Source organism: Lampetra fluviatilis, chromosome 44 (assembly GCF_964198595.1).
Source record: "Lampetra fluviatilis chromosome 44, kcLamFluv1.1, whole genome shotgun sequence".
Lineage (NCBI taxonomy): Eukaryota > Metazoa > Chordata > Hyperoartia > Petromyzontiformes > Petromyzontidae > Lampetra > Lampetra fluviatilis.
The window spans coordinates 10801541-10820928 of record NC_136318.1 but is presented as its reverse complement, the minus strand read 5'-3'; the positions used below and the strand labels follow the sequence as shown (position 1 = coordinate 10820928).

Below are 19388 nucleotides of genomic sequence, written 5' to 3'. Positions count from 1 at the left end.
CCACCCCTCCTTCCAGAATGATTACACAGCTGTGTCTTCAAAGCTAATAAACATACGGACGGACACGCACACGACACACACGGACGAAACGCACACGAACAAAGACATTTTTATGACACGGCCTTTGAACTCGGGAAAACTGAGTAGATTTTCCCGATATAAGCCGAGAAAAAATCCATTCAACTCAGATCTTCAGGGCTCCGGCCCACCAGCTCGTCTCCGGGCTACGGCCCCCCATCTCGTCTCTGGGGCTTCGGCCCCCACCAGAGATCTCCAGGGCCCCCCCCTCTCATCTCAACGCTGACAACGAGGAAGCTCTTCCGTCATCCGAAATGACGATGTTCGCGGGGTAGCGACGTGCAACGAAAGCTGAGGTCTGCACCACCTAAGAAGAATCGCTACCCTGAGTCGCCGAGCTGCGAGTGAAGCTGACGGAGATTCCAGCTATCACTCTCGAGCAAACAAAGACACCCAACGTCCACCCAACAACGAACGAAGCATCGTTCATCGCCAGAGTGACGACCAGCGAACCACCTGTAGAGAGGGCGGAGATCACCAAGCGTCGACCAAGCAGAGCTGCAGAGAGCACGAAGCAGTGGAGAAAGCCTGATCGAACGGCTGTGAGGAGGAGGACAGCGCCAACGCATGCGCCGCGTGTTCAATACGCACACCCAGATCAACCAGCATCAACGAAAGCCGACTCGTCATCCCGCAGTGGAGAAAGAGAGTCAAAGCCTTCCGAACGAGCGCCGCCGCCAGCTACCGAGGACCGCCAAGCGCCGTCGCTCACCTCCCTGCGGAGAAAGTCGCGTCTGCAACCCGCACGGGCTGTGAGGAAATCTCTGAACAGGGTCGTATCACTTCCCCACACACAGACTCAAGGAAGCACACAGTGAATATCGTGTCAAACCTGTTTCTTTGCCATAGAGTCTCGCCGAAGAATTAATTAAAACAGAGCCAGATTCGCTCTCCCACCAACACACACGCCCTCACCCACCATTGTCTCAAACATTCCGTTAACAGATATAATCTTGCCAACGAATCGATTGAAGTATGCTTCGCTTTCGGGGTACAATAAGTGCTTTTATTGCCGCCATATGAATATTGTGTCATGATTGTTTTCAAACTCGGCCAGTCGCCGATTGTGATCGATACATGGGGGAACTAATGAGATGCCTGGTGGAAAGGTAGAGGTTACGATTGTTAGAAGAGTGTTAGCCTTCAGTTTAGTTAATTGCATAATCTCGCCAATGAATAAGTGTTTTAGTCATCCATTTTCGTTAATTGCATAATCTTGCTCATGAATTTATTGACGCATGTTTGACTTGCATGCTAGAGGTTACATGTTTGTTAGAATAAAATTGTTATCACAGAAGCATATCGAGTGTTCCTTCCAAGTCCATGCAAACTGTCTTATTCCTAAGAACTGTAGCCTGTGATGAGAAATTAATTTGGAGACCTAACATAACATAAACACTAAGATAATCAGTAAATGTTAATCAATGATAATCGTGTTATCCTGATTGATACAACTCTGGATAAACGAAACTAAGCCTAATTATCATAACTGCTCACATTAACATAATCACAAGCATCCGCATAAATTACTACAATTATCTCCGTGATTATCATAATTTATGCATATAATTACACACACTATCATAATTTATGCATATAATTACATACATTAACATAATTAATGCGATTTGCGCATTTTTCGTAAATTATTAAAAAAATTTATTTTTTATCAAAATTTCATAATTCCAACATACACAACATACCAACCAACCGCCGTGCTTTGGCCCACGGACTAAAGGCTAACCTGTGAGAGTCACGAGCTTCCAGCCCGGGCTGCTAGCCGGCAGGTCGTCCACGGGTTCGTGGGTCGCCGGGAAGCCCATGGCAGCGGAGTATTGCTTGTTGTTGAAATTGCAAGTGATCTGAGAAATCGAGCACGTGTGCACACACATGGGGGACACACATACACATGAGCGGTGGTTGTTACAAAATAGAGACTTGAGACTTGTTTTCTTTCACTCCTGTTTTTACAAGTAGGCACAATCCAAATCTCTCACATCCACACAGGCAAAATTAAAAGTGCGGCTCTGAAATTACTTTCTCATGCCAATGTTGGTGGAAGGGCCTCCACTAGAGGGAGTTTTAGACAGTTCCTCCAGAGGGTATCTTGGTCTACTCTTCCAAGCTGACCACAGATGCCTTAGAAGAGGTGGGAGTACCCACATTTAACACCACCACACAAGAGCTACTGATCCGACTGCGGTGAACCACTTTGCATTGCTGGGTAGACATTTGCTAATTTGGGTGGGGGATTTAATACATCTGCACCATTGTTTCAAATGCCACATAGGCAGATGGAATCCAGCCGTCAAACCTCCAGTTGGCAATTCCAGTGTGCCAACCCCACTGCAGCATCCCCAACCACATCCATTAACAAATTGAGATGCATGTTGGACTGGCCACAGAGGCCCAAGCAGTGATGGATGTGACTGCAGTGCGCTAACATTAGAAACACGATTTAAAGCTTTCGTGACTGCAGGGATTCATCTTCTTGGTTCTTTCGGTAAAGTCACGTAGAAGGAAAATAATAAAATAATAAAAATAAAACTTAATAAAATAATTCTCACGACGTTTCGGCCACAACGCAAGCAGCCGTCTTCAGGTGGAGAACAGGTCTGTCAAGTAGACAGAGTCTGAATGGCACGCCCCAGGCTTGGAGCGACTATTTATGCTGGGATGGAGGGGTGAAGAGCGCTTTGACAAAATAATTTGCATATCAAGAGGAATTTAGCATATTTATGGGAAATGCAGATATGCGATTAGTAATACTTGTGAAATGCGTAGGAGGTTTGGCGAGGGGTTTAAAGTCATTATGCCCATGCATTATGCAGGATTAGCATTATCAAAGGGAGGAAGTAAGGTTAGAATTAATAAAGGGAAGGAATGTTAATAATATGGCGCCGCAGCAACTAATATGCTTATTGACTATACATTGTCATTTTACACTATGTTTTATTCTACCCACTCAACTGTATACCACACTGCTATATATTCACTATAAAATTACGATACTATATATTACCTTATACATTGTATTAAACATTACACTTTAATACTATTTATTATTATATAATATGCTATACACTATACCATTAACCGTCGCGTGAAAGGTACTAAGAGGAAGCAACAAAATATGTCAGAGTGGTGGTAGGAAGCTTGCAGCGGAGCAAAGAATCCATTCCCTGCGGAGTGCATATCAAGAGGAATTTAGCAGTGTGGTATACAGTTGAGTGGGTAGAATAAAACAGTGTAATATGACAATGTATAGTCAATAAGCATATTAGTTGCTGCGGCGCCATATTATTAACATTCCTTCCCTTTATTAATTCTAACCTTACTCCCTCCCTTTGATACTGCTAATCCTGCATAATGCATGGGCATAATGACTTTAAACCCCTCGCCAAACCTCCTACGCATTTCACAAGTAGTACTAATCGCATATCTGCATTTCCCATAAATATGCTAAATTCCTCTTGATATGCAAATTATTTTTGTCAAAGCGCTCTTCGCCCCTCCATCCCAGCATAAATAGTCGCTCCAAGCCTGGGGCGTGCCATTCAGATTCTGTCTACTTGACAGACCTGTTCTCCACCTGAAGACGGCTGCTTGCGTTGTGGCCGAAACGTCGTGAGAATTATTTTATTATTTTCCTTCTACATGACTTTACCGAAAGAACCAAGAAGATTAGAAACACGGTGTTGACGGGTCTAAAATGTTCCACCCCTCCCCCTTCTGGTACCTGACTCATGCGGCTAAGATGCTTGCCGTGATGGATAAGTATAGTTCGGTAGGCTTCGTATAGCTGCAGGCCCGAACACAGTCAGGTCGAAGGCCGAATACTAGAACTTCCCCATGCCTGTCCTATACCCTCACCACACCATCACCACCACTTCCCTCACTAACAACACACTTCCCGCCACCGCCTGCCTACCATGTCTCGGTCGATGGTCTTCCTGTAGGCGAGGCCCATGTCCTTCCATTGTTCCTTGGTGGCGGAGTCCTGGGGATCATTGCATCCGTGCAGAACTTCCCGAGCGAGCAGCATCTTCCAGGTGTCCATCAGCTCATTCTCCAGCAATGGTTTATAAGGCCTGGGAAGACAGGGTTGGAGTGTACTAATGATTGATAATAGAGCACTCAAATATTTGCCCCAATCAGTCCCACAGCGGCAGTCAGTCACCTCCTCGCTCTTCTATCGCCACGACCATGGTTACTGTTCCCATGAAATTCACTCAACCAATCCAGAGGACTCGGGTCTACCAGACTGTGGTCAACCACCACATTGCTGAAACTTCCCTCGCACTGCTTCACTTTGGAATTTTCTCCCATCGTCTCTTTTCCCAAGCGCATACAACAGTGTTATTTTTTGTTATTTTCTTTTAACCTATCTACATGACTTTACCGACAAACCCAAGAATAAAACTGGGAACAATTCAAGAAAAAACATTCCCTTTCATCCATTGTACTCTCGGCAGTGCCGTTTGTTACGAGCTGCCCGGCGTTATGGGCCTTTAGGGCTGTGCTGAGCAAACGTGTGAATAAAACAATCAGATCGCCCATCTCTAATACAATTCTAATAGTTACCAACACCATCACCACTGCACCATGCCTACCATCTCCACTACTACCGTCACCACCACCACCAACGCCGCTGTCACCAATACCGCCACTGCCTTCATCGCCTTCATAACAACCACCATTGCTACCGTCACCACCACCCACAGCTACCGAAAATACTGCCGCCGCCACCTTCACCACCACCGCCGCCACCACCACCACGTACCCGTATACTGCTCGTAGCACACACAGCTCCAACGAGTCCTGTGTGTGTGGCCAGTCGCCACCGAAATCGTAGCATCCATCCCAGCTGATCACGCGGCTCTCCTCCAACGTGCTCTGATACGCTCCCCTTACGAGGCCGTTGTGGTCAAAGAAAGCTTTCTCTGCCAAGCCGAGGACTCCGTCCACATCTATGTTGTCCTTGTTCTGTGAGGGGTGAGTGGGTAAAGGAAATATCAAGTCAACGTCACGGCTTACAGCCCCCCACTAACACGCGGTGCATGCACGGAACTCTGTGAACGCTCCGAATGGATTCTTCGTCTCATGGCGTGATGCAGACAGGACAAGTCTTGATGAGCATTGCTTAAAAAGACGTTGATTTAAGCGTAAATAAAGCGGTAAACATGAACGTTTAACACGTAGGCTTTCGTCACCAATATTACCCATAAGAGAGGATTTTTTGGGTGAAATCGTGTAAATATAAATGCCTTGTTAAACCCGCCACCACCCGACACAGCCAATGAATTGGCGGGTGGTGGCGGGTTTTAACGATACTGCCTCTCGTCCGCGAGTATGTAGCGGCAGGGGGCGACTGGACGGCGTTTCAACGCCGCTTCAAAGCGGCCTGCACTTTGGTCGGGTGGTCGGAAGAGGCTGTGCCCTGTACGACGACTCCTTGGGAGCATTTGAAGCCATCCTGGAGGTGGATCGAGCAACTCTGCCTCGGGCATGCGCTCAAATGGCCGCAATTTTCGACCCACCATCCAATGCCTGCTCTAGGTTTGTGCTGCGGAGGCGGGGGGAGGCCGAGACACCTCTCGCCTTCCGCAGCACGCTGCTGGCCTTGGGCCACACAGCTTATCCGCGCATGGAACAGACGGCGCTCGATTCTCTGGCGCTGGAAAGGTTGCTGTTACTCTCCCCATCACGGAGGAAGGTGACCTGTCATCCCTGAAGGTGGCCTACTGCATCCAGGCACACGTCAACCTGCAGTGGTGGCCCGGGGGGGCTGCTTGCGCAGGGGTGCCGGAGGATCCGGAGGAGCCTGCGCCGCGGGAACCGGAACGGGTCTGCGCTTCTTTCATCCGGAGCCCACGCGAGAGAGGAGTCAAGGGGCGACGACAGCAGGAGCGGGAGTGCCGAGAGGGACCCCTTCCAGCAAGTGCGGCCAGCTGGGCCACATCGTCAGGGAATGCCGCAACAGCGCTGGTTCGCCCACCTCACCTTCGACGTCCTTCGCTCCGCTGACATCCCCTTCCCCGTCCTCGCAGGCAAATCGCGACGCATCAGACACTCGGCCACAAATGTCACCACACACATCTCGGTTGTTGAGCGCATCCGGTTCGCACTTCGCCATCCCTCATCTTGTCGCGGCGTGTGAGCAACGGACTCCGGCGTCGGATGGGTGGCAGCGTTGCGTAAAGCAGTGGGGTGCATTGGCGCACCGTGTCAGGGTTGCTGCGGCAAGGGGTCATCCGCGGTGGTTGGCTTTATTCAGGGGGAAGAGTGTCCGCGTTGAAAACATTGAGTTGACAGGGCGGGTGTGGGTCTCCAAGACATTGACTGTGCCCTGTCTTTTGGGTACCGAATTTTTCGGGAGAATGCCCCTTAAGATCCTTGCCGATCAAGGCTGTATTGAATTGCCGTTGGGAAATCGGTTGGCCTTTTTTAAGTCTACGACTCGGTTAGCAAGGGCTAACGCTACAGTCCAAGACCTGGCGAGGGAAACTGTTATGGCTCTGCCAGGTGCAGATGTTGGTGCCTTTACGATTGCGGAAGCATCTGGATTTGACAGATTTCGAAGGGGTCCTTTTAACCCCCTCTAATACAGCGACTTGTGTTGGTGGGTGCTCAGACCATAGTGACTAGGAGCCCTTTTTGCAAGTGCTAAATGTGGGGCTGGGGGCTTTTGTGCTCCAAGCCGGTACAGTTTTTGCCCATGCAACGGCCGCGCGCTGTGAAAAGGCCTACACGGAGGCTGCAGAGGTCGTTGGCGCGGTGGAGCGGGGAAGAGAGTCGGACGGGGCTTGGATGGACATTGTGCGGGGAAAATTTGGGTTTGTCTGGGGAACAGCGGGGGCAAATTTGATATAGGCCGCACTTCGCTATTGCAACATCACATAGATACGGGTCACGCAGCTCCGATAAGGCAGAATTCGTACAGGCTCCGTCCCAGGGAGAAGGACCATGTTCGCCAGGCAGTTGACGAGATGTTGGCTGCGGACATTATTTCCCCCCTCTACCAGACTGTGGGGGGCTCCCATTGTTTTGGTAATAAAACGGGATGGGAGTCTGTGCTTTTGCGTTGACTTCCGCAAACTAAACTAAATTTCTGTGCCGGACATGTATCCACTCCCTCGGGTGGATGACTCCTTGGATGCCTTGATGGGTGCGCGGTTCTTTTCGACCCTCGATTTGTTGTCGGGGTTTTGGCAGCTGCCCTTGGATAAATAATCCAGGCCTAAAACCACGTTCCGAACACGACAAGGGTTGTTCCAATTTAATTGGGGCTGCATTCTGCTCCTACCACGTTCCAGCGGCTTATGGAAATGATCTTGGCAGGTCTTCAATGGGATTTGTGCCTCATTTACTTGGACGATGTCATTGTATTCGGACGCATGTTTCAGGAGCATTTGTATCGACTGCGGTCTGTGTTTGTCTAAGTGCGGGCGGCCAATCTCGAATTTAAACCGCAAAAGTGCCTTTTCTTGCAAACATCGGTGCGGTATTTGGGCCACATTGTTAGCGAGTCCGGGATCCCGACACGGATCCCGACAAAACGGCGTGCGTGCGCACATGGCCAACCCCCAAGTAGTTCAGTGAAATTCGCAATTTTGTAGGGTTCGCGTCATATTATCGCCGGTTTGTCCCCAAGTTCGCGACGATCGCAAAACCGCTCCACGCGCTGACTGCTAAGGGCCAGAGATTTCGGTGGGCGGAGGCGGCCGCGTTTGTCGCGGTGCGTTGATGGCCTCGTCAACGCGCCTCCCCTCGTTTACCCTGATTTCTCTCTGCCCTTTGTGTTGGACACGGACGCCAGTGACACTTGAATTGGTGCTGTGCTGTCCCAGGTCGTGAATGGCACAGAAGTGGTGGACTACGGGAGCCATGTGTTGTCTCCCGCAGAGCAGCTTTGGGACTTTGTCGTGTGCACGGACCATGCAGCCCTTCAATATTCCTTATGTGTTGACCAGCCTTCAGGCCAACTGTCCCGCTGGTTAGAAATTTTGCAGGACTACTCCTTCACGGTCAGCCTTACGTCCATGTTGTGCCAACGAGTTAATGAGGCGTAGTCGGATTGGGATTTGCACATTCCCGGTGTCCTGACCGCATTTCGGATGGCCCCTCACGCCTCAACAAGATTCTCCCAGTTTTATCTTATGTATGAGAGGGAGAGTGATCCCACCATTGAAGCTCAGCTGGGCATGGGATTGGGTAAGAAGAGAGCTGTCATGCCCATGCCCATGCAGGTCACGCTGAGGCGTTTAACGGAGGGTGCGGGAGGTATCTCGGGGAAATTCGGCCAACTCGTGGGACAACGGGAGTCCGGGACCCCATGGACCACTGGGGACAAGGCACGACTGCATTGTCTCCAGGTACCCCTGGGTACATCCCCTAGATTACACCGGCCGTGGCAGGGCCGTTGAGGTGATCGAGGTGAAGAGGCCGCAGTGCGTGCATATACAGGTCGGTCGCCGTCGCTGGTTTGTGCACCCGTCATGGTTAAAACCCTATGTTCTACCCAATGTAGACAGTTCATCTCCATCTCCAGAGCAGCAGGTGTCTGACGAGCCCGGAGGTTGCGCTTCAGTAGAATTGCGTTGTGCCGCCCGCAGGATCTCAGCACCTGAAGTCCGGAAAACCCGACAGCGCCTCCGTGTGTTGGACCGCGCACTTGAGGCCGTTTGTGTGATGTCCCGGTGGTTCCCAAAATGCAGATTCCTGCTCGAGATGGGGGACCGACGTCGAGGACTTGCTCCAAGAGCGTTTTTTTTCCACTGAACCGCTCCCTTCCCATCGTTCAATTGCGTTCCGATGTCGTCTGGCGGGTGGCCACCGCCATGAGCTGGGCTGTGGCTTCCGGTTGATCTGGGGTTCCTTCCCGATGCTCGTAGGCTGCAGCACGCCGGCGGACGTCGTTAATTGTTATGCTTCCCTCGCGGTTCGGGGTTAATATAAACGATTTTTTTTACTGATGTCTGTTAACCCTCCCTGTTATACTAATTGTGTTAGCACACATTCTTGTAAGTCCTTTTTGCTCTTATTATGTGATTGTTGTCAGCTGAGACGGTTGTTTTTTTTTTCACGGGGGGAGTGATGTAGTGGCATAGCGCTGGCTGCTGGCGGAAAAGGGTAACGGTGTACGGCAGTACTCACGTCAGCAGGCCACGATATATACGAGGGGGACATCTCCGGGAAAGGTCACAGAAGGGGCCCATTGGAAAGACCCGGGAACTCGCTCGTAGGTTCCAGAAAGGGGGCGTGGCCAGGGCAGAGCAAGGCCACGCTGGGAGAATAAGAGGGGCCCCTGTGCAGGACCTCGTGACTGTTGTTGGAAGTGGGATCCCCGTCGTGCTGCTCAATTTCATTGTCGTCACCATCTCGTCATCGCCACCATCTCCTCGTTGTCGTCTCCGTCTTCACCATCTCGGGGCGCTGTTAGTCAGACAGCCTAGCAACTGTTATAACCAAGTAGTGCTGCCGACAATAGACGGTCTTAATAAGTGTGCACCCACGTAGGGTGTGTGTTATCCTGATGGTGCTTGTTAATAAAAGTGGCTCCAAGTATTACTGCCTCCGAGTTGAGTCACTACACATGCGACCGGTTCAAGTCATGAACATCCCCTCTAGAGCTGGGACAATTCGTCCATCGATGATAAATTATAATTGACTATTTTTTCAGTGGATAATTAGTCATATCCCTTCACTCGAGTCCTGTTCTACTAAAACAATGCAGCGTCTCACAGCCGTGGCCGGGATGAACCGAAGCTTTGTGTGGAGCGACAGACCAGCTCGCTTCCACACAGCGTTACGCAGCCTATGAAAAGATAATCCCGATTGACTGATTCGGAGTGAGATACCCGTTGTCAAACCGGAGCCGGTAATGAGCACACTGCCCAGGTATGGAAAACTCTCCACTCCCTCCACAACTGCCCCATCACCAAATCGGAGTTGTGGGGGTAAAGTGTTTGATGGCACAAAATACCCAGGCAGGTGCTTAGTTTTGGTGGGGTTGATGGTAAGGCCCCACACCTTAGTGGCATGCTTCAGGTTCAGCAGCAGTGCCTCCAACTCCTCCTGAGTTAGCAGCAATCCCCAACACACCACACTATCACACACACTTTCAAACCCCATCACTCATACTTACACTCCATTAGGAGCCGGTCACAAACGCATGGCCTCACCTGCTCCACCATCTTCTTGGCGAGCACCAGCGCTAGCAGCTGCTCGATGTCGGTCTGCTTGTATTCGGCCGCGTCCCCTCCCATCCTTGTGCTCTCCTGCTCCGAGCACCGCCATCTTAACATCTCCCCGCAGTCCCTCTCTCTGGCGGGCGATATCGCTAGCCTGTCGAGATCCCCGGCGTCGTCATTGTCCAAACTGCCGCCACCGCCGTCGTTCATCTCCCATTTCATCGCCACCTCCCCGACGTTGTCCCTTGCCTCGATGCCGAACCGGCTCTTCTTTCTGGCGGGGCGTAGGTACGACAGGTCGGGGTCTTCCGCCTCCCACAGGCCTTGTGGTAGCGGAAAAAAAGATTGCACGTTACTACAGCAGAACGGCGGAGTTTATCATATACGTAACAATGTGTCGGGGGTGCAGGGTACCGGGGAGAGAGGGGTAATGGTTTTTTTTTGGCAGATAAGCCGATTCCATTTTTGGTGGAATCCTCCACTGAAAAATCGTTCGTTTGCGATTCATGCAAATACAGCAATCCCTCGCCAACCACGGACTTGCCAATCGTGGAATTAATGTATACACGCTTCATTATTTGTACACCAATTTACTGACTGCGGCCTGGAAATGTGAGTATCCACGGGTAAGCACGGGTCCGCAACATGCATTTACAAATTTTGCGGGGCAGCGGCTCGCCGCGCGACCGTTCACACCTGTGCCACTTCGTAGCTTGTCAGCTGTCCATCTGTTGTTGTGCCATTCTCGCAGCGCATAGACTGCATCGCACGCACACCTCCTGGATTATAAGATGCAGCCCCCCCCCACCCCTCCGATTTGCTTTGAATTAAAAACTAATTAGCCGAGCGGTAAACACGGTGTTGAATATTAGGATTAACCATGAGATCACACACTAAATACACATTTTATGCGTTTGTAGTGGTCTATATGTGTGTTTGTGTGAAAAATGTTCTAACAAAACCGATGTTTCAAAATGTTTCTTCAACTTTTAGCATTCACTGAGTGTCCAACTGCCTTTGGTGGAGTGGTGGAAAAGTGATCTGCACACGGCGCTACGCAGCCGACAACCTGCCTTCGTGCGTCTTAAAATCCAGATAAGATAACGATGACGACGAAGATTACATCAATGACTTTCGTAAATAAATAAAACTATTTAATGACAAGGTAAAGCCCACTGAGCTATTAGCTCTTTTTCAGAAGCGACCTGGCCACACATAATAGCTCATCAAAGTGGCTTAATATCATAACACGTGGAAATTTATTGAAGCCAAATAATCGAAATGTGTTTCTAAACCTGGGGGGGGGGGAACTGGAGGACCCGGGGAAAAATCCTCGTGACCATAACGGGGAGAGAAAGAGAGAGAACAGGCGTCGTCAGGCTCTGGGATCGAACCCACGACATCCTGTGTACCAGAGCAAGGCAGATAACACGACGCTGCACTCTCTCCATTACCAAGGCGAGTGACACACCCGCCGCCGGCGCCCATCATCTGATCTTCGGTCGGAACGGCAATCATGAAGCTGTCGGGCCTGTCCAGGTAGGTACGGAGCGCTTTGCCTGGCACTCGCGTTGCCCTCCTCTTGTGCGGCACCTCCTCTGGCTGGTACGACGACAGTGACGACGGCGGCGGTGGCCACGCTGGAGCGCAACGCAAAAGCCACTCGAAGCAGTGGCGCAGGCGTGAGCAAGGCATGGGCACCAGTGGCAGCGACTGCTTGCCCTTCCAATGGTGGTGGAAGTGTGCTTCCTCCTGCAGCTGGTGCTGAGCGGTGAGGAGCGACTTGAGTCCGAGCGGGGTCTTGAGTGCGGTTGTGTCCGGTGCAGTTGTGTCCATTGCGGTTGTGTCCAGTGCAGTTGTGTCCAGTGCGGTTGTGTCCGACGCGGTTGTGTCCGGCGCGGTTGTGTCCGGCGCGCCGGTGTCTGTGAATGTAGCAGCACCGACTCGGGGTTAGTCACACCTGTACCTTTAAAATGTAATCATGGTCACTGCCATCATCACCCACTGTGCTGTACCGCCTTCTCATGGCAAGCCAGTGTATGGGCTCCTTGGCGTCCGCGTGAAGGGAGTTTCGCAACATTTACGCGATCCACCAATCCTCGCCTCCACTGTGCCAGATTGCAGGCGTGCGCCACCACCGCCCACCTATGGCATCGGGAGAAATGGTCACGGCTTGGAATGCAGTGGATTGATCATTGCCGATGATGATAATTTGTTGGTCCACCAGTCAACACCACTTGTCCCTGCTGCCCCACCAGCTTACTGAGACCAGTATGCATGAAGATCCCATGTTCACGTCTCTAGTCAACGTAGTGTTTGTTTCACGTTGTGTATTCGTGTTGTTTTAGGGTTAGGCATATTCAACATTTCTCCTACAGGGTATCCATGCCCCAGCTTGTTTCCAAGACCACTACTCACTGCCAATGACGATTCTTGGCTCCTTGAAGACAAACATGGCCTTCAAGTTGCTGCTCTCCACATCGTGAGATTCTGCAAGAACACAACAGGGGAAAAAAAGAGATGATGCATGCACGGGATATTAGCACTCAAACCGACATTTGATGCTGTAATCTAACAATATAAGATGCTCTGGAATGTAAGACACTTACATTTGTACCCCATGTTAATATGGTTGTACAACCATGGTCACGCACATCAAATTATAAGACGCACCCATAAATGTTGCTTTAAAATACCAGTGGAAAGAGTGTGTGCTATAATTCTGAAAATATGGTAATGTTCGAGTATGTACAGACAGGCCTTGTCAATCCACTGCTGAATGAGATCTCCCCAAATTGCACAGGTCCATCTGACCGAACCTGCATAATGTTGATCGGTGCAGGTTGGTGCAGTCAAGGGAGCATAAATGCTGGAGCATGTAAGTAAGAGTACAACAATGCATTTTGCCGTGCTACCCCTTGCTGACCCCATGTGAAGCACATACCTCGCTAGTCATGTATGACAAATACGGCATTGCATGGACGTATGTCCATATCCGTCCATGAAAACTTCGAGACTCCGAGATCCGACAAGACCGGGTGACTGTACAGTGATTTGGTCACAGACGACTGACAAGTGCTACATTGTTGGGTGTGTACCTCATGATGATAATTTGTATGTAATTAATATTAGATTAATAATTGTACATCACAAGTGTATTTAAGTTGCTCTCTTTTATAGTGCAATTATGTTGAGCTCATTAACAGGGCCTTCATTCCTCTCAGCAGAGTTATGGTCTCGGAATGGAGGCTTTCATTCTCATGCCTAGAAATATCTAAAAAAAGTAATATCGCATCTGAGACCTTCACAGGACATAGGCCCTTTGTCAGAAATAAGTTTGTAAAAATGTTGGTCCTTGCAAGTAGCAAAGAGCATACATGGATATGTAGTGTTTTTATTTCACACGGACAACTTCTTTTTCTATGTCACTTTTTTTTAACAGAACTCCTTGTGTTCGACACCCCGTATATCCGTCGTGATTTTCCCACTTAATCTGCTCGCCTGCTTGGCTCCGCTCGCTTCGCTCTAGTTTCTCGACTGCTAGCCTTCCGCTATATACTCTGCTAGCTTCTCCACTGCAAGCATTCCTCTATATACTCTGCTAGCTTCTCTACTGCTAGCCTTTCTACCCTCGCCTTTCCAACCTCAACCTTGCCTCCAGTGGGAGTTAAGCCATCACCGCTGGAGAGGGCGAGGTGTGGAGAGCGGGGGCCTTGGACTTCTCTTGTCTTCACTCCGACCAACTCAACTCCCTCTCTCCCACGCTCCCGTATATATCCCTCTCCTTATGAACTCCTCATTAATTACGCTGGCAACTTCCTGTCGCCTCACGCCCGTGGCCTGCATTTGCAGCCAGCCAATCACTGCTATGCATCTTAATTAGCCATCTCCTTTCCGTTGCTCTCGCTCACCGCACCTGTTCGCCCTGTTTCGACCTCACTGTCCGTAACTTGAACATGCGTGCACACCACTTGCAAACCCCTGCGCGCGTTACTCCACTACAGATATAACATCCGGCCTCCCATTCTAAAGACTTAGGTTCTACATCGTTCCATGGTCTGGTTGCATTAACGGTAATTAATACTGAAGAGAAGGAGTGTGATTTAAAGATTGAAAATTGCCATTTAATATTGAATTCAATGTTCTCAAGTCAGTCTATGTGCAATGTGAGGTTATATCCGGGTCGTTGACGGATTACAACTCGTCACGATGATTGGCTCTGCCGGTCCTGGTCCATAGCCAATGGGGGGAAGCCTAGGGGCGTGGCCCTGACGTAATGGAAAGGTGACAGCTGTAAGTAGAGGATTGGTTCTGTTGGCTTTGGCCACAGCCAATGGGGAGATGAGTCAGGGGTGTGGTCCCGGGAGCCTACGAGGGAGCCTGGAAGATTCCATAGAGGCTAACCAGGATTGGTGGAAATGTACCACGTGACCCGGGTATTAAATAGGGGTGGAGACGAAGGACACGTGGTCAGAACGGGAACGAACGGAGGAGGGGGCCACGCGTGAGCGGGGCTCCGGGTTGCCACGTGGCGGCGCGTCTCTCTCTCTATCCCTCTCACACTGCCGGTCAGCAGCGTGAAGGAAAGCTGTAATGAAAAGTGAATAAAAAACCGGATTCCAGAAGTCGCCTCAACGACCTTTATTACATATGCGAAGGGCATGGCTCCCATGGGCTACCTCACCAAGAGGACCGACTGGCAAAATGATAACTTCTGATATATTACTGGTAGAATGATTCTAGATTTGAAGCTTTCGTGACTGCAAGGATTCATATTCTTAGGTTTTTTCGGTAAAGTCACGTAGGTAAAACATCAAAATTAATAAAAATAAAATAAAATAAAGATCACGACGTTTCGGAGGCAACACAAGTCTCCGTCATCAGGTGGGACCGTCAGCAGCTAATCTGGCTGTGACGGTCCCACCTGATGACGGAGACTTGTGTTGCCTCCGAAACGTCGTGATCTTTATTTTATTTTTATTAATTTTGATGTTTTACCTACGTGACTTTACCGAAAAAACCTAAGAATATAGGTAGAATGATTGTTTTTTGATATATTGCGAGGTGCACAGACTTTGTTTTTCCAGACTGGTAGAGAACCGTCTGGTTTTTCCGATATTTTCCGTATTCTGTTATGTTCTCGGAGAGTAAAAATTTCGCTCCAACGCCAGTGCTTTCCCATATTTTTAAGGCTGAGGCTATGGCATATAGTTCGCATATTTTTCTGTACTTGATAATGTAGGTTGGTTTTGATATATATGTTAAGGAGTGCAAACACATATACGTGGGCACATATTGTTTACAAAATTGCATGAGTACATAATATATTAGTCTTTGATTTGTGAATCCGATACAAGGCATACCGACTCTGATTTATCGCCTGAAAGGTCTGAGAGTTGTGCAGAAACCTTCGTGCCTGACACCGGAGACAACGCGGGGGACTCTGCCGACTGGAGTGATGGGCATCTGCTGTGCGCCAGCGCGGGCACAACCAGCGGTCAACTGCGAGCCTCATCCGCGATTGGGGCTCCAGTGCAGAATATACTGAAGACACACCGAAGGAGCGAACTGCACCCTCGCTGGCAGCCTTGAGACAGTGCATGCAGAGGCGGAACCAGATGCAGACTGAGTGATTGCAAGCCAAGAATGGCGAGAGACTGCTGCCTTAACGTCACCTGTGCGGAGGAGATATTGGTGCTCACTCAGAGGGAGCATCTAGCGGTTGCCTTGTAACAGATCTTTTCTAATTCGTCGTCGGCATCGCAGCCTCGGGAGACCATATATTTCTTATGCCTTGGGGGTTAGGTCTTAGCACAGCGTCTGCTGTGGCTGTGAAGTCCAATCCGTGAGAGGCAGACTCGGCCACAGTTGTAGGCCAGGGGGGAGGGGGGGGGAGTACACTTTAGAGGGCTCGTACATTCGCAGATCATCCACCTAGACATTCGTATTTTTCTTCGTCATATATCGGTTCATACAGTTTCGTCGGTTGGTCATGTGTCTTTCATGTATACTGCACACGAATAATGATGCAAAGTTGATGTTATTTTGACACTAGTTGATGCTTTGATCTATTAAATACTCAGATTTGTGGTGTACCGAGTGCCTGAGTGGTTTATTTCTGTTTCATGCTTGTAAAAACTTGTACTGCTGGACAGATCTATGGACCTGGTGACCACTGTGGAGGTCTTATAACGGATGTAAGAAAACCCCAAGACATGAGCTTAAATGATTAATGACCCATTTATATATTTACGCGATCTAACCCAAAAAACCTTTATATTATGGACGAGCTTAAATATTGTAAAACCCTCCACATACAACAGTATTCACATGCACTCACTCTCATTCACTATCACTCCGGGTGGGAACACCAAGAGAAAGCCTCCATCTTCCAGAAACTTGACCAGCATCTTCAGAAAGAATGAAAACAAGAGTACAGTGAGACCGAATACGAGCAGAATTTGGTTCTGTTTCTCCGCACACAAATAACAATGTTAAAATCTGCCAGTCAATTGGCTTTCCAGTTTAATAATAAGAATTTATACAGCACTGTAACATGGCAAGCCATTACGAGTGGTATGACAATATTATCAAGTGGCATTTCTTTAAAGCAAGCACTGGTTTAAATTTCCTGAATCTCGCTAGGTGTTATTGGCAAGAGCACTCGATATAAAGTATGGGAGCGCACGGTCAATGCAAAAAAGCAATGCCCTGATGCAAACCTATCATTAATTGGAGATAAAAATATGCACGCAGAAATCCACACATGGGACGGTGTGTTGTCTTGGTGTGGTCTGGCACTGTTGTTGTTTTGCTGCCTTGCCCAAGCTTGCATTTGTGTTGACAAATCGGTAGGAATTCATTTATGTCATTTGTGCTTCTATACTTTATATTTATTTTTAGCGACTTCCTGACCTTTTCTCAATATTGATCTTACAGGCAGTCTCCAGGTTACAGAAGGGTTCGGTTCCCGAGGATTTCTGTAATCCAAATTTTTCATGTCAGAAATTGAAAAGTGTTCTCCCAAAATGAAGATAAAATCCCTTATTCTGAAATAGTTGTGCCTCCCCTACCGTTTTCTCTCAGTACTGTATCGCGCTGTCGTTCGTTTTCTATCACTACCTGCATCTTCCGGATTCTTTAATTTGACCGAATATCTACCCTAACACTACCCATTATGTATTAAACCAATGGAACATATACTGTATCCAATTATTGATTTTTATATTAAGTGTTAACAGAAAGCAGTCACTTCCCAAAGTTCACCGTGCATTCGGCAAGGCCTAGATTTCACATACATACACACAAAGACGGAGTAGGCTCGTCGACACGCATGCATACATACATACACACAGACGTACACAACAACCGCCATTCGCCATTAAGTGGCGGTGATGTCACCACGACGCTTGTGCCAGGTTATGTGCACCATGAGGCCACGTGAAGTTTCGAACGCCCACTGGCAGGAGGTCACGGGGCAGACCCAGGTGCCACGGGTCGACTGACTGAGATGACTGGCTGATGCAATACCTGTACCCCCTACTGTGCCAACTTTCTGTGCTTTAGCCATCCGCTCGTTGTTGTGAGCGTCGCTCCTCCGCCCTCCGTTGTTGTTGGAGAGCGACTGCCTCCCAACTGCCCAGTAGCGTCCTTCACGAGCCTCCTCCACAGAGGCCGATCTTGACACCGCTGGTACCAGTCATCGGCAAGTCCACTCAGCTCCCCGTCCTCCTGTACCACATCACTACATCTCTTCTCTAGCTCGTACCACGCCCGTTGAGCCCCCTCGATCCGGCCGAACAAAAGCTGTTTAGGCATGCGGTGGCTGGGCATGCGGGCTACATGACCCAGCCAACGCAGCCTTGCCTGCCGGAGGAGCTCACCGATGGGACTTTTTAAGGATTTGTGAGCTTCTCACACAATCCAGCCTGGTTAAACCCAGGATCGTAGACAGGCCAGACTAAATGTTTCCAATCTACGAAGATGCTCCATTAGGAGGATCCACGTTTCGCAAGTGTAGAGAAGGGATGGAATGACCGTGGCCGAGAAGACGTGGAGCTTCGTGCGGAGCGACAGACCAGGTAGCTTCCACACAGCGTTACGCAACCGATGAAAAGATAATGCCGCTCGACTGATTCTGAGTGAGACTGTTAAACCGGAGCCAGTCATGATGACACTGCCAAGGTATGGGAAACTCTCCACTCTCTCCACAACTGCCCTAACTCCCATTGGGAGTTGTGGGGGTGGAATGTCCGATGGTACAAAATACCCAGGCAGGTGCTTAGTTTTGGTGGGGCTAATGGTAAGGCCCCACCTTTCAGTGGCACACTCCACGTTCAGCAGCAGCGCCTCCAACTCCTCCTCTGAGTGAGCAGCAATTACCAGATCATCGGCATACATAACATGGTTGACCAATAGGGAGCCATCCCTTGACCGCACCCGGGCATCGATCAGCCTCCCATTGTATCTGTACCAAATGGAAATTCCTCCGGTTCAGCTATTGAAGGCTTCACGAACTACGTGGTCAAAATAGATGTTAACTAATGTGGGAGCCAGAGGACATCCCTGTCGCACCCCAAGGTGTACAGGGAATGGCTTTGACTCCCGGCCACGTAGTTTTACCCGGGCCCGCTCACCATCATTAAGGTCCTTAATGAGCGTGAGGAGAGGGTCAGGGACTCCGAAAGCACGAAGAACAACCCAGAGCCCAGGCCTATTGATGGTATCATAGGCCTTGACCAGGTCAATAAAGTAGAGATGTAGGTCTTGTTGGAATTTCCTTCACCTCTGCTGTAGCAGACGGACAGAAAATATGGCATCTGTGCAGGACCGTTCTTTCCTGAAACCGCATTGGGGCTCCGCAAGCCTCTCCTCAGCATGCCTAGAAAGTCGATGTTGAATAATCCTTGCTAGGACCTTTCCCGGCACACTGAGGAGTGAGATGCCCCTGTAGTTGTTACAGTCTGTGCGGTCCCCCTTCTTAAAGAGGGGGACCACCAGGGCAACCTTCCAATCCTGCGGAACCCGTCCAGTGGCCCAGACTGTTGTTATGATGTCAGGTAGGGCAGTCTGCATACAAACGCCACCTTCCCTCAGCATTTCGTTTGAGAGATCATC

At 49.5% G+C, this 19388-nt stretch overlaps 1 protein-coding gene across 5 annotated transcripts in view; it reads right to left on the bottom strand.

The window, feature by feature from the left end:
* LOC144947376 (uncharacterized) overlaps nucleotides 1–19388 on the bottom strand; it is a 110560-nt gene that overhangs the window by 18416 nt on the left and 72756 nt on the right. For 4 of the 5 annotated variants that reach the window (XM_078876658.1, XM_078876659.1, XM_078876661.1 and 1 more), the window contains 7 exons: nucleotides 16612–16681; nucleotides 12690–12761; nucleotides 11726–12211; nucleotides 10263–10594; nucleotides 4862–5064; nucleotides 4010–4169; nucleotides 1823–1940 (listed from right to left, as the gene is read on the bottom strand). In XM_078876658.1, the coding sequence (XP_078732784.1) occupies nucleotides 1823–1940; nucleotides 4010–4169; nucleotides 4862–5064; nucleotides 10263–10594; nucleotides 11726–12211; nucleotides 12690–12761; nucleotides 16612–16681 (1441 nt within the window). The remainder of the gene's footprint in view (nucleotides 1–1822; nucleotides 1941–4009; nucleotides 4170–4861; nucleotides 5065–10262; nucleotides 10595–11725; nucleotides 12212–12689; nucleotides 12762–16611; nucleotides 16682–19388) is intronic. The other variant, XM_078876660.1, reaches the window with a different exon arrangement.